This window comes from Festucalex cinctus, chromosome 12 (genome assembly GCF_051991245.1).
Source record: "Festucalex cinctus isolate MCC-2025b chromosome 12, RoL_Fcin_1.0, whole genome shotgun sequence".
Taxonomy (NCBI): Eukaryota; Metazoa; Chordata; class Actinopteri; order Syngnathiformes; family Syngnathidae; genus Festucalex; species Festucalex cinctus.
Window position 1 is genome coordinate 10,880,058 of NC_135422.1, and position 12,623 is coordinate 10,892,680.

The window sequence follows — 12,623 nt, forward strand, 5'->3', positions numbered from 1 at the left end:
TGAGTATGATGATCATTAAGCTGCGTTTTAGTGTTCACAAATGACCTCCAAAGACCATTCAATGTCAAATATGCAGCAAATGCCTGATGCGATCATGTCATATTTTTCCAAAATCTTGAATTTACGTCACAAAGAATTAAGGCAGTTGTGTAGGTAAAATTATAGTGAGGTGTACCTAATAATGTAACAAGTGCGTTTATAATGAGGGTAGGTGGGGATGCCTGGGGTGGGGGTAGGGGTCGGGGTGGTGTTTCAGCAAAGCGACATGTTGGCTGTGAAATAACAGCTGCTGGAGGGTGAGGATACGCACTCCTTTTACCTTGTAAACGTGATTAGAGGGGACCACAAACTGCACAACCACAATAAACAAGAGAGCTTGATGGCTAATAAATGATGACCAATGAAAGGTGAGGAGAGGAATCTGCTAAGTGCAACAGTTCGCCTGCTTGGAGCTACGAAACGCTGTCAGTGAACATTAGGACACTGTAATAAGAAAGGAGATGGTTAATCAACTGTTGTGTTAAGAATGATGGATGTGTTGTGAGTTTACAGTTTATGTGACAGAACAGACTTTTCATGTTTGTAAGAAACGGGCGTCAAGGTACTTCTGGGTGGCAGAAAGTGATTGCACCGCAAACTGTTTTTCAATTTCCTTAGAAATAATGAAAAATGAACCAAGCGGAACCTAAATGAATGATAAAAGGGAGTGGATTTATAGAGAGAAGATTTCAAGATTGCCTGCCATTAATCGAAGCAACAGAAAAGTCTGGTAATTAACCAGTCCTCCAATGATCATGATAACTGAATTTCCGCCACGTCTATTTCTGAATTAACTTACCTGTTGGCGCTCCATCTCCGGTGGAAGCAATTTACCTTGTCTAACATCTTTTCAACTGACACCCAAAAGTACAGTAGTAGTTTAAAGTTCTATAGATCAACTGATTAATTTAAAGAAGAGTGGTGGGCAGCATACCCTGAGTGGTGAGCAAGACTTTTTCTGCATTGCTAGGCAAACCCAGCCAAGATGGAGTCTGCGTGTCGGGAAGCATCTCCACCCAGTGCATGAACTCCTCACGCCTGGGGGGGAAGTCACACATAGGCCACCATTAACTAGCTGCCACAATTCAGTAAAGTGGGCACAGCTTACTGACCGAATGCCGTCTGGCATCTTGATGTCTTTGTGCCCGTCAACTTTGAGCGCCAGTTTGAATTCGCTGTCGAAGCTTCCCTTGGTGAAAATGCGATCCAGGAAGGTGTTAAGCAGACGCTGGTCAAACTCGTTGTCGATGCGGCCGCCGTAGATGGACTGAGCCATGAGGGTCTTTAGCGCAGCCCAGGGGATCTTGTCAGGGGCGATGTTCTGACGACCCTGCGGTTGTAGCAATGTCATTTTAGACCAGGGGTTTGAGAACCTAGAACCTTACTGTGACTATTTTCAAATGAGCGTTATAACCCGTTTGTCCACGTTATTTTTTCATAAAATTTAGGATGTCCCTGAACCCTGAAGGGAAAATAGAGGCCAACAAACCTTAGCAGTGTCGTCGAGCCAGGTGTCAACGGTATCGCAGGCCGAGCGCAGGTCAGACTCTCCAAACTCGTACTTCTTGGACCAGCCCAGCGGCGCATAGCGCAGACGCTCCTGGATGACGGCGTGGAACCAGGCCAGCAGGAAGTACAGACGGGCACGTTCATTGGGAGCCTGTACAAACACAGAAGGAATAAAATTAATAAATGCAGAAAATACAATTAAATGGGCAGGAAAATGTGGATGTATGTTTTAACTCATTCACTGCCTTTGACGGAAAAAGACGTCAAATGATGCAATGCATTTTTGCTGGGCTGGCAGTGAATGTGTTAATAAGTGAAGACTTAATGCAAGTTCTCTGTACCTTGCACATGCGTGCAACGGGGATGCTGCTGAAGGTGCGCAACATGTTGGCCTTTACACCAGGAGGGGGCTCGAACACAAAGATACGACCAGCACGTAGCAGATTCACTGGAACCTGAGGGAGGAAAGAATGGGTATGGAGATCACTGTTGTCTGTACTAAGGCGAGTTACATTAGGAAATCCAATTAATTGAATTAATAATTGTATTAAAAATTGCATTTTCTAGATACATGTCAGTCAATGAAAATTTTAATGCAGTCTTAAATACACAATTACATTAAATATTTGTATGGAAAACATTTCTAGGATCTAAATAAAAACACCCGAAAAACGGTACACCACAACACAAACATTTATTTTCTTAACTAAGCTAAAATTACATAAATTGTTAATTTACTCCTGTTTCCATGCAGAATAGTGCTGCTTGGATGAGTTGTTGCATACCATGCAACGTACAGTAGCTCAGCTTCCTATAGATGACCTCTTGTTCTTTCTTAGACAGCAAACTAGTACGTATGAACACGTCCACCCACCCCAAAAACAAAAAAAGTGATCGCACACCGAAAATTAAATGTACTAGCGTGTCCCACACTGGAAGGGGAGCTTGATACCTTGGGATTGATCTCCATGGTCAAGAAGAGTCGGAAACTGGCGTGAGGTTGCATGGAGTGGAGCTTCTTCTCCAACTGCATCAGCCAGCCGGGGGCCAGGTGGACGTTCTCCAACATCACCCACCTGCCCGACTTAACGGCAGTGTTAATGTCTCTGTCGGCCTTGTTGAAGCCCTCCGCCGAACCTGTGGATGATGGAAGGTTGCAATCGTCGATTATGCTTTATAAAAGGGACACCCTATTGTTTTGAAACAGTGTTTTTCTGGAGTGCCGGTCCACCCATCAAATGTGAAATTGCACAACCAAGAAATCTTTGGTTAACACGGAGCACACGACCCCTAAAAATGGCTTTAGATTTCAATACGACCAATCAATTTGTGTTATTCTTACCGATGGAGATAGAAGTGATTTGTTTGTTCTGCTCGGCAGCCAAATCTCGGACCAGGCCGCTGGCATCATAACCAGGGACAGAACACATGAGGACTGGCGTACTGGGCTTCACCTGAACGCACGAGGCAACAAGAAAGTCAACACTACCGACAATAACGCTTCTTCTGCTTGAAAAACATCAGTACCTCGCTATCCACAATGTTAGCCAGGTCAATGGGCTGCTCGATGATGCTCATGAAGGCCTCTCCCAGCACCTTTGCAACAAAGATGTGCGACATGGCCAGCAGACGGTCCGGACGGAATGTCTGGATCAACAGCAGTTGGTGCACCGCTTGGCCAATGGGAGCTGAGAATGAGAAGCAGATGAGCGAGTGCAGAGAAGTTTATGTGGACCATTGGCTTATGTTGACATATTTACTGGATGGCTTTTCCTCAGACCACAGGTAAGGAACAGCTAGCTCGGGAGTGTTACTCTCCAGCCACATGAAGATTTGCTGAGGTGACAAAACACACAAACACATCATAGTTAAGTGTAGCTAATTAAAACAACACAAAAAGCATTTCAGACTCCTCACCTCATCAGACTGAATTTTCGTCACCAAGTCCTTGAATGCTGGCAGGCGACCGAGGCGGACCATGGCCTCACACTGCTCTGTGGTCAGACCCTTCACCTTGGGCAGGGATGTGCCAGTAAGCACAATCTCCTTACCACGGAGGAAATGCTGGAACTCTGCATCGTATGAGGGCTCGCTAAAACGACGACAGATTAGGATCAGTTAGATAAAAACAAAACAAAACATTGAAATAGCCAAGTTGGGGCGCTCTAGGAGTTTACGTATTTATTATTACTGACCTGGTCATTCCCTTGAGGCTGATCTTAGCCAGCAGCATAGCAAACGTGATGTGGTCTTGGTGCAACATTCCTCTAGCAATCCTGTTGAATGCCACCTACAAAGAAACAAATAGTCCAGAAAATAATAATAAATTAAAAAAAAAGAAAAGAAAGAAAGAAAGAAAGAAAAAGTTTTTTTCTTGTCAAACTGTTTAATTTCTTCATGTGATACCTGGAAGAGGTCCTTAGTGATGACAGCGAGTCTTTGCGAGTGGTCGCTGATGCTCTTCAGATTGGTGTTCTCATACAGTACGGTGTGGTACGTGTCCAGGAAAAAGTGAAGAGAATATTGGTACAGGAAGTGGATCTGGAGAAAATCACAAAAAGAAAAACAATGGTACATCACAGCTGTCTGATAACATACACTCTTATTACTCAATATCTAGTAACAAAAACACGGGAAAAGGTCTGGTGAACATACGATACTTTAAACGGCTAATGTTCAGTACATGTTCAGACCTGGTTGAGAGCCTCCATGGTGAAATAGATGCTGCTGCAAGCAGATGACAGGGAGAGGTACTGCTGCGACACTGTCTCCACTTCGGCCATGATGATGTCCGTCTCCTCAACCTTCCTGGTCACTTCGGCAGCTTCTTTCTTCAGGTTCTCTAGCGTGGTGATGATGGTGTCGTCGTCCAGGATTCGTCCCTTTACCTCATTCAGGGCCTGCAGTAGGGATTTCTCCAGCTGTCGCAAACGCAGCTGGAATTCACCTAAATAATCAAGACAGATTTGGATTAGTATGTGTTTCGGCATCACTGGTTCTTTCTTAATGTCATGGTTGTGTCCCACACCCTGCAGTTTGAGAAGGTCTGAGCGCTTTTCGTCTACGTCGGGCCTCTCTGCTTTCAGCACCTCGTTGAGACACTGGCTCTGCAGGCTGCTGCGAGTCACCGTGAAGTTGACGAATGTCACACGAGAACACAAGTCCGGTGGGAACTCCACCTGCGTTAAGAAAAGACACTAGTGAGTCTGTCTTACGGCCTATCAATGTCTAGCTAATGATGGTGTTTAGCCTCCTCACCGTAGGGTCTCGCGTTGAGAGGAAGATGACAAACGAAGGCGACAGATCGATATCCTGGTCTCCCAAAGTGATGAGGACACGGCCTCCGGTTCGGCGGACCTCTCTGTTCAACACTGGGTTCAGGATGGGGTCGTAACTCTCCACGTCCTTTTAGAAAAAAAAGCAAAAAACAAAAAAAATAGTAGCAGTAGAATCTTACCAGTACCCACTGGGGCTGCCTGCACTGAAGTTAGACAAATGAGCCACTGCTAATACCTGAACCAGCAGTGGGTTTCCGAATCGCAGGGCGCTCTCCAGGTTCTTCCTGAAGGCGTCGTCCAAGAAGCTGGTGCGGGTGATCTTGCGGTCTTTGTACTCATTCATAATGAACTCGGTAGCTTGGCCAGAAGGGTCGATGATCAACGGGTACCTTGAGGAAGCGAAGATGAGTTACAACATTCATTGTTAGAAAACAGTGGTGGACAAATGTTTGAGCTTAAGGGACACATTTGATTTTTTGAAACAGACAGATATGCCACACCATTTATACATGTGGTTTAAAAATAAAAAATAAAAAATTGAAATTGCATCCTGTTATGTAGCTTATTTTAACAAATTATACGAGATACGTGGTTAAAATTACAATACATACGTTAAAAAAAAAAAAAAAAAAAAAATATTGCTAGAAATCTTAAAAGACTTGATACCATAAAAGTTTGGTGGGCTTAATTAATGTAATGAACAGATGTCAGGTCATACTTTGTCCAGTCCTGACTTAAATTATGAGGTGGAAATGATCATTTATACAGACCTGTTGAATCGCTTGAGCATGATGGCATTTTCTGTACAGAGGTCATCCGCTGGAAGAGAGTTGGCCTGCCAGCGGAGCCGCTCATCTGCGTTGGAGAGATACTCCGTCCTAGCAATGTCGGTACGGAACTGAGAAAGAAATGTGTGTTAAATCAAGACCATTGACTAACCAGCTAGCATGTCCAGTTGTCCACTAGTATCCATATTTCGTGATTTCGGGTGAAATGTCTAGATGAACCTAAATGCACAAGTCAACTGAATTTGACCTTCCCTAAATATTTGAATACACAAGGCCAACTGTTCAATGTTTGAAATTTTTTAACTTTCTGTTCTCAAACAAGGTCATGGTGTATTTGAGGGTCATTGTGGGTGAAATTTTACCCAATACCTCAAGTTTTGTGAAGTAGCGTATGTTTTAATACCATACCTGTATATTGGCTTGCTGCAGGTGATGAGACCAAGTGGTGAACAGGTTCTGTCTCATCTGTTGCTCAAAGTAGCCGGCGTACGTGATGAAGGCCGCAGAGAGCAGACAATCTCCGGCAATGGTAGACATCTGGTTCTTGAACGTCTCACTGGTCTTCTCCCAGCGCTCTCTCTCCGCTGACAGACTCATCAGGAGGGCTGTGCTGCGGTTCACCTATAGGATTTTAAAAACGAATCAAGAAACCGACCGGGCAGACAAGGAAGAATGGCGATAGAGATTTAAAAGGCCTCGACCTTGGCCTCGACTGCAGCCATCTCAGCCTTGATGGCCTGGGCTTCCGAGATAAGGACGGCATATTCCTCTTTGTAGCGAGCAATGCTAGACTCCAGGTCCCTGATCATCTGCTCCACCTCTTCAGCCTTCGTCTTGTTGTCTGTGGCGTCGTCTTCGAGCTTCTGAAGCTCATTGCGCAGGGGCTCCACACGTTTCAACATATCAGCAAAGTTGAGCTAGAGAAAAGACAGCAGTCATCAGTATTTTTTTTTCCAAATTTGCCTTTATTATAACATTTGTTTGTCTGTTCAGTTACCTGAGCTATTGCCCATTTCACCATAGGTCCACAAGCCAGCGAGGCCCTGTTGACTTGGTCGTAATTGTAGCCCGGGTTGGACATGTAGTTCTTCTTCATCTTTTCACGGATGGAGTCACTAGACAAAAGCCGGCTGGTTTTAGACTCAAATACCCCAAATTAGAGTAAGCAAGTCACAGTATTCGCCAGAAATAGTGGCCAGTGGTGTTTCTTCACTCAATCGCATAAATTACCTTTACTTATTGAAATGCTTGTGTGTGGGTGAACTGCCATAGATGTTCATTGATTAAAGAATAAATGTCAAACCCAACACAAAAGCCATTTTTATTCACGGTCTTTTGTTAGTTTCTATAATGAAATGGTTAGAGCCGAAACAAATTGTCCCTTCCTTGAATTTTTTCCCAGTGATTGTCCCTTTTGAGTGACACATCAGCCAAAACAGTGCGACAGAAACACATACGTCCAATCACTGGCAAGATGGCATGTATATTAGATTTGCAATTGCTGCATGGCTAGGACCAAGTGTATGTCAATTTTGTTTGTTGTATGTTTTTTAATGTTACTTAAAAAAAATGCTGTGAGATGAAGAAACGTTTAGACAAGTGAGCATGGAATATATGAGGGGAGACCACTATTTGAGGATATATGACAATCATGAATCAGATTTGTATTTTATTTTTTTCACATGAATTAAAGGAGAGGAGGATAGGAGTATGACAACCATTTGCAAAGATCTAAGCAAGTTATCTCAATTATTCATCCATTATATAATTGTTTGAATTTCTTTTTTACATAAGGCGTCACTTGATTGGTGTGCTGATTCACTGATTTGCGTGTCCATCTGACAAAGAGTGGACAGAAGCGGGGACACTTGTTGGTACCTCATTTCCTCAGAGGAAAAGTTGACTATGCTGCTGATGAAATTGTCCCTGATAATAACTTGTCTGATTTTTTTCCAGTCACTGGTCTCCTCGCCAAGCAAAAGGCAGATAGATTCCAGGGCCAGTTTGACTGCAGCCGGGGGATTGGTCATAGTCCGCATTTCTACTAGATGCTGCCGTTTAATTGAGCTCACCGCTAGTTAGATGACAGGTGTGTTTGAAAGAGGTGGTGCAAAAGCACCATTTGGAAGAACAAGGAGGGGGAGAAGGGACAAGAAAAAAGGGGAGAGAAAAATACACTCTTAGTGAACAGTTTCACATAATCGCTTATTTCACCTGATCTCATCGGCAGAGAAGTTAACAATAGTGGGGATGAAATTCTCCTTCATGATGATGGAGCGGATCTGCTTCCAGTCGGTGGTGCTCTCGCCCAGGAGCAAGCAGATAGACTCCAGGGCCAGCTTGACTGCCGCAGGCGGGTTGGCCATGGAACGCACCTCCACCAGGTGCTGCTTCTTAATGGACTTAACGGCTAGCAACATCATATGAACAGTAAGTGTGGATTATGTCAAAAGAAAGGTTAACCATTAGAGCAGTAATTACCTACCACAGTGTGTCATGACAGATCATGTGTACTGTGGGAAATTGTCAACTTTCATTGAACCAGTCTAAAAAAAAATAGTATTTTCTGCAAATAGTGTATCTTTGTTCAGCTATCTATGTCAGTGATGTAAATATAACGACAGGCAGAAAAATCAAAAGAAAAACAGTACAAAAGGTGCTAACTGGGCCGGCCTTCTTGTGCCGCATTCTGATGCCACTGCATGCCTTTGTAGCATCAAAAAAATCACATCAGACTCAGAACCACCTTAAACTCACCTGTGCACGAAATTTGTACATTAGGAAAGGAACCAATATGTCACAAAAAAATATATAAAAAAAAGGCAAAACCTCAATTTAAATTAAGTACACATACCATTCTGAGCCTCAATGACAGCTGGCTCCACCTGGTCCAAGTCCTGTTTGACACTCAGTTGCTTATCCTTGATCACTTCCTGCTGCTTATACACAGCTTCCTGGATCTCCTGGCTCATGACCTAGAATCAGGGGAGTCACACTCTCAGGAATTGTGCTTTTCAATACAGAGATTGAAAATTTATGTCATGTAAAAAGAAATGAGTTCAAATGTTTAATTTGACCTTTTTCTTCTCAGCCTCCTGCTGGTCTTTAATCATTTTTTTCAGCTTGTCATTGGCAGCGTCATTCTTTGCCTCCAGCTCCTGGCTCTTGATTCGAAGGTCGCGACGAAGCTCCTCCACCTTCAAATGAGGAAACGCAATTACCATTGTGTAGCTAGAAGTGAAGTAAGTACCAAACTGTCAAATGTGACAGACTTTGTACCTGATCTACTGTTTCCTTGATCTTGCGAAGACCGACGTTGAGGTGCATCTGCTGCTCCTCCAGCTCACTGCGCTTCTCGTTGAACAAGCTGGCGTACTGGTTGATGAAGTCCAAGTAGTGGCGAGGAGTGATGGCCATGGTGTGACCGCCTCGCTTAGCCAAACGGTTGTTAGCCTGTGACAAGTGTTGATTTCTATTTATACACTATAACACAAGATGTAACTTTTTCATAAATTCAGCGAATGAGACAACCAAATCTTTGCCTTGTGCGTGAATTTGGGACAGTAGGAGGTGCTACAACACATATGGAGTAATGTAATATATTCAGGGAATAATAATATATATAATACTATACTGAAAATCTTAAAAGCAGGGCTGGGTACTGTTAAGAACCTCACGATTAGATTCAATTTGGATTTTTTTCCTGCTAAGATTCAGTATACGGTATGTTTGTTTACCTGATGAAGTGTTTGGTGCACGAACACACAGCCATTGACGATAGCCTCCCTGTGAGACGGTGGCTGGGGAAGTTTGTCATAGACGATGGGCATGTAGTCTGGCACCTTGTAGTTGGGCTTCTCCAAGTCCATTTTGCTGGTGAACTCCTTGCCCACCTGGTAAAGAGCCTCAGTGGACCAGTCTCCAAACCAGTTCAGCACACACCTTGAGCAAATAGTGTCATTTAACAACCAAGTGTCTCTCCCAAGTGTAGTTCTAATCATTCTTAAGCCATTTACCTGTTGAAGAGGGCTGGAGATGTGGCAGCCCTGTCCTTCAGGCCCTCCGACGAGGGGTTCATGGTGAAAACAACATGGAGATTCCTTATAACCTGGCTGGTAAACCACTTGTACAGCTCCTCGTGGGTGTCCAGCATCAGCCCCTCCTTTTGAGCGCCCTCCTTACACTGCGTCATCAGGGTGGCATATTCATCCCCCTCGAACAAACCAGGAACCTGTGGATTTCATCACGTTAGGGAATCCTAAACACAACATGGAAAAATTAGCACAAGTGCAAAATGATGAAGAATGCTACCTCTCCATTGGCCAGCAGGGTGTTCATTCTCTCAAGGAAGCCAGAATCCAACACATTGGACTCATCCATGATAAAAGCGATCTTTTCATTCTTGCAACCGGAGCGTCGCAGCACAGTACGCAGATCCTCATCGAAGTCCTCGCCGGTATATTTCCTGTGTACCTGAATACCCACAAAAATAGTTTATATGAACACAATTGCATCCGTATGGCTGCTTGGGATAGAAATTCTTTTGTACAAACCTTGATTTGGTAAACACTAAGTCCGTTCATCCAGGCAACAAAGCGAGACAGAGTCGTCTTCCCTGCTCCACTCACACCAATCAACAGGAGATGTCCCTGTGGCTGGCGGAAGATTCTAAAAGAGGACATTTAGATTTAAGAATTCCTCATTTAACCACTGTACAATAAAATCTACCTTATACTGGTGGTCACTCACCGATCAATTCTCAGAACATGGTCCAACACCTCATTGAACAGTACAAGCGGGACGTCCAGCTCCTCTTCGTAGAAGACCTTAAGACGAGCCTTCACATAGTCCCTCAGCTCCTCCTGCTCCACTGGGATATAGTCCTACATTCAAACAAGAGAGAAAATTATTTATACATATTTTGGTTATTGTTGAATGTTCAATGCATTGTGCTACTGCTTTGCTTACCTTTGAGAGCCAGTTGCTGTAGAGGATGGGTCTGTTGAGAGCCTTCTCCTTGTCAATGTTGGGGAAATGTTTGAGCGCAACCACATCGATATTTTCATCTGTCCACCTTCTCTCATCATCACCGACCAGCCTATAAACAAATGAGCGGAATAACACCCACAATTATGACATAACAAAGGTCCAAAACTGACTGAAGGAAAGGAAAGGAGAAGAACATGAATTTAAGATATCAGCTTGTGCTAACCTATCCTGGAAGAGGCGGAGAGCCTCATGAGCCCAAATGCGGATAAGTCCCTCCACTGGGAGGGTCTCAAGAGGTCGCAAGGCCTCAAAGATACCCCTCACCCAGCGGGTCATCTCTCTGGGAGAGTAGATATAGTGAGGTTGTGTGTCCTGGGTGAAACGCTCCTAAAAGCAGATAAATTTAACAAGCTAAACATGATGTGTTTATAAGATGCTGGTTAACCAGGTGTCCAGTATTTTCTAGTTTACCTGAGACATGGTGTAGAACTCAACCATGGCAGCAGTAAGAGGTTCAGCATAGGTGCGCAGAGAGGGGATGAGGCGCAACATGGCGCGGTTGAAAGTGCCATAAATCTGAGTGAGAGAGGCTGGGCCAGGGTAATCGACGTACACCACAGGAACGTGACGCAGGAATCTATAAAAAAAAAAAAGGACACATGAAAAATATATACGGACTAAATATAAAGTTGTGGTAAATTAATCAGTTTTTACTGTTGTGCATGTTTTTGTACTTGAAAATTACCCTCTGTTGCAAGTTAAATATACTAAAGGATACAGGATATTTTTTTCTGCCAAAATATCTGAACCCCCCGCCCCCTATTTAAATAATAATAATAAAATAAATAAATAAAATCAGATCAATCAGGCCCTACCCTTAAGTCAAGGTGCCACTGTACATAAGAGACTCATAATTCCTACCTGTGTGTGAGGGGCTTTCTGCCCGGATCAGTGGGAGGATTACAAGCACCCACGAATTGGATCCTCTCTAGTTTGACCCAAGTCTGGTCTGAGGTGCGGTAGAACCCTCCATGTTCCACCATCTGTAAAAATGAAAGTGACAAAGAGCTGTTAACATATCAATGGTTACCAAATCTGCTGTATCACCTTGTTTGTAAAGACCATTTCGCACCTGTCGGAGGAAGGAGATGACCCTCTGTGTGCCGTACTTGTCCATGTCGGGAAGATTGATCTCGTCACAGAACAACACCAACCACTTGCCGAGCTGCACGGGTGCAAGGACCACACCGTTGGGAGTACGACGGTACTCACAGTAGTGGTCAAAGGTTTTGAGCAGCAGCTCTGGGGTGGTGGCACTGGAGAAGTTCAGACCAACAACCTGGCAAAAATCAATAAAACAATAATGTCCATTTTAGTAATTTGCCTGACACAAATTTAAATACAGTGAAGTCAAGCTATTTGTGAGGAATGGGGACAATGCTGTGCCATAAAAAGTGAAAATGAAGCAAATGATGCCCAACAAAAAAAGGTTTATAATTGCCTCAAGATGCCACAAAGCACTTATTCTGGCTAAGCTCCTCCCTTCACTTCAGTATATATGTAAGTTGCCAAAGAATATTTTCATATTAGATACATCTTTGGTCTAAACACAAAAAGAGCGAATAGGCGAGATTTTTCGAAGAAAATCAGCCAAGAGGCAAGAATATTCAGGCATTCACTGCCTTGGTATTGTCTCTCACCTCCATATCAGGCAAGGCCCTGAGGGCGCTGAACAGTGTCATGGTCTTTCCAGAGCCAGGGGGTCCACACAGCACTAGTGGTTTGTGCTCAGCCAGCCAAGTGTAGAGCAAAGCCTCATGGCGAACGGTGTCCAAGGTCGGAACCACCACATCTGGCGAGGCCACCTTGTGGGTTTCTACCTCGATCTGGGGCACCTTACATTGCCAAGACTGCCACTCGCCTGTGATAGAAACCTGAGGGTGGGTGGGAGCATTGGTTGCAGGTAATTTCATAGTCAGATAAAAACATCGCTTTTCTATGTCAGAGGTGGATGGACATC

At 44.0% G+C, this 12,623-nt stretch overlaps 1 protein-coding gene across 2 annotated transcripts in view; it reads right to left on the minus strand.

Moving 5' to 3' along the window:
- The window catches only part of dync1h1 (dynein, cytoplasmic 1, heavy chain 1), a 33,382-nt gene that overhangs the window by 3,091 nt on the left and 17,668 nt on the right, over positions 1-12,623 (minus strand). Inside the window, exons 38-71 of one of the 2 annotated variants that reach the window (XM_077538586.1) lie at positions 12,304-12,537; positions 11,736-11,942; positions 11,525-11,646; positions 11,075-11,240; positions 10,827-10,990; positions 10,583-10,712; positions 10,364-10,497; positions 10,168-10,282; positions 9,926-10,087; positions 9,631-9,845; positions 9,352-9,556; positions 8,894-9,067; positions 8,692-8,811; positions 8,469-8,589; positions 7,493-7,688; positions 6,612-6,729; positions 6,316-6,531; positions 6,023-6,235; positions 5,597-5,724; positions 5,062-5,215; positions 4,807-4,953; positions 4,577-4,727; positions 4,242-4,495; positions 3,955-4,089; positions 3,744-3,838; positions 3,466-3,640; positions 3,309-3,384; positions 3,076-3,236; positions 2,891-3,002; positions 2,501-2,685; positions 1,890-2,003; positions 1,529-1,699; positions 1,152-1,369; positions 974-1,077 (exon numbers count right to left, since the gene is read on the minus strand). In XM_077538586.1, the coding sequence (XP_077394712.1) occupies positions 974-1,077; positions 1,152-1,369; positions 1,529-1,699; positions 1,890-2,003; positions 2,501-2,685; positions 2,891-3,002; positions 3,076-3,236; positions 3,309-3,384; positions 3,466-3,640; positions 3,744-3,838; positions 3,955-4,089; positions 4,242-4,495; positions 4,577-4,727; positions 4,807-4,953; positions 5,062-5,215; positions 5,597-5,724; positions 6,023-6,235; positions 6,316-6,531; positions 6,612-6,729; positions 7,493-7,688; positions 8,469-8,589; positions 8,692-8,811; positions 8,894-9,067; positions 9,352-9,556; positions 9,631-9,845; positions 9,926-10,087; positions 10,168-10,282; positions 10,364-10,497; positions 10,583-10,712; positions 10,827-10,990; positions 11,075-11,240; positions 11,525-11,646; positions 11,736-11,942; positions 12,304-12,537 (5,392 nt within the window). Of the gene's footprint in view, positions 1-973; positions 1,078-1,151; positions 1,370-1,528; positions 1,700-1,889; positions 2,004-2,500; positions 2,686-2,890; positions 3,003-3,075; positions 3,237-3,308; positions 3,385-3,465; positions 3,641-3,743; positions 3,839-3,954; positions 4,090-4,241; positions 4,496-4,576; positions 4,728-4,806; positions 4,954-5,061; positions 5,216-5,596; positions 5,725-6,022; positions 6,236-6,315; positions 6,532-6,611; positions 6,730-7,492; positions 7,689-7,828; positions 8,025-8,468; positions 8,590-8,691; positions 8,812-8,893; positions 9,068-9,351; positions 9,557-9,630; positions 9,846-9,925; positions 10,088-10,167; positions 10,283-10,363; positions 10,498-10,582; positions 10,713-10,826; positions 10,991-11,074; positions 11,241-11,524; positions 11,647-11,735; positions 11,943-12,303; positions 12,538-12,623 lie in introns of both variants that reach the window. The other variant, XM_077538585.1, reaches the window with a different exon arrangement.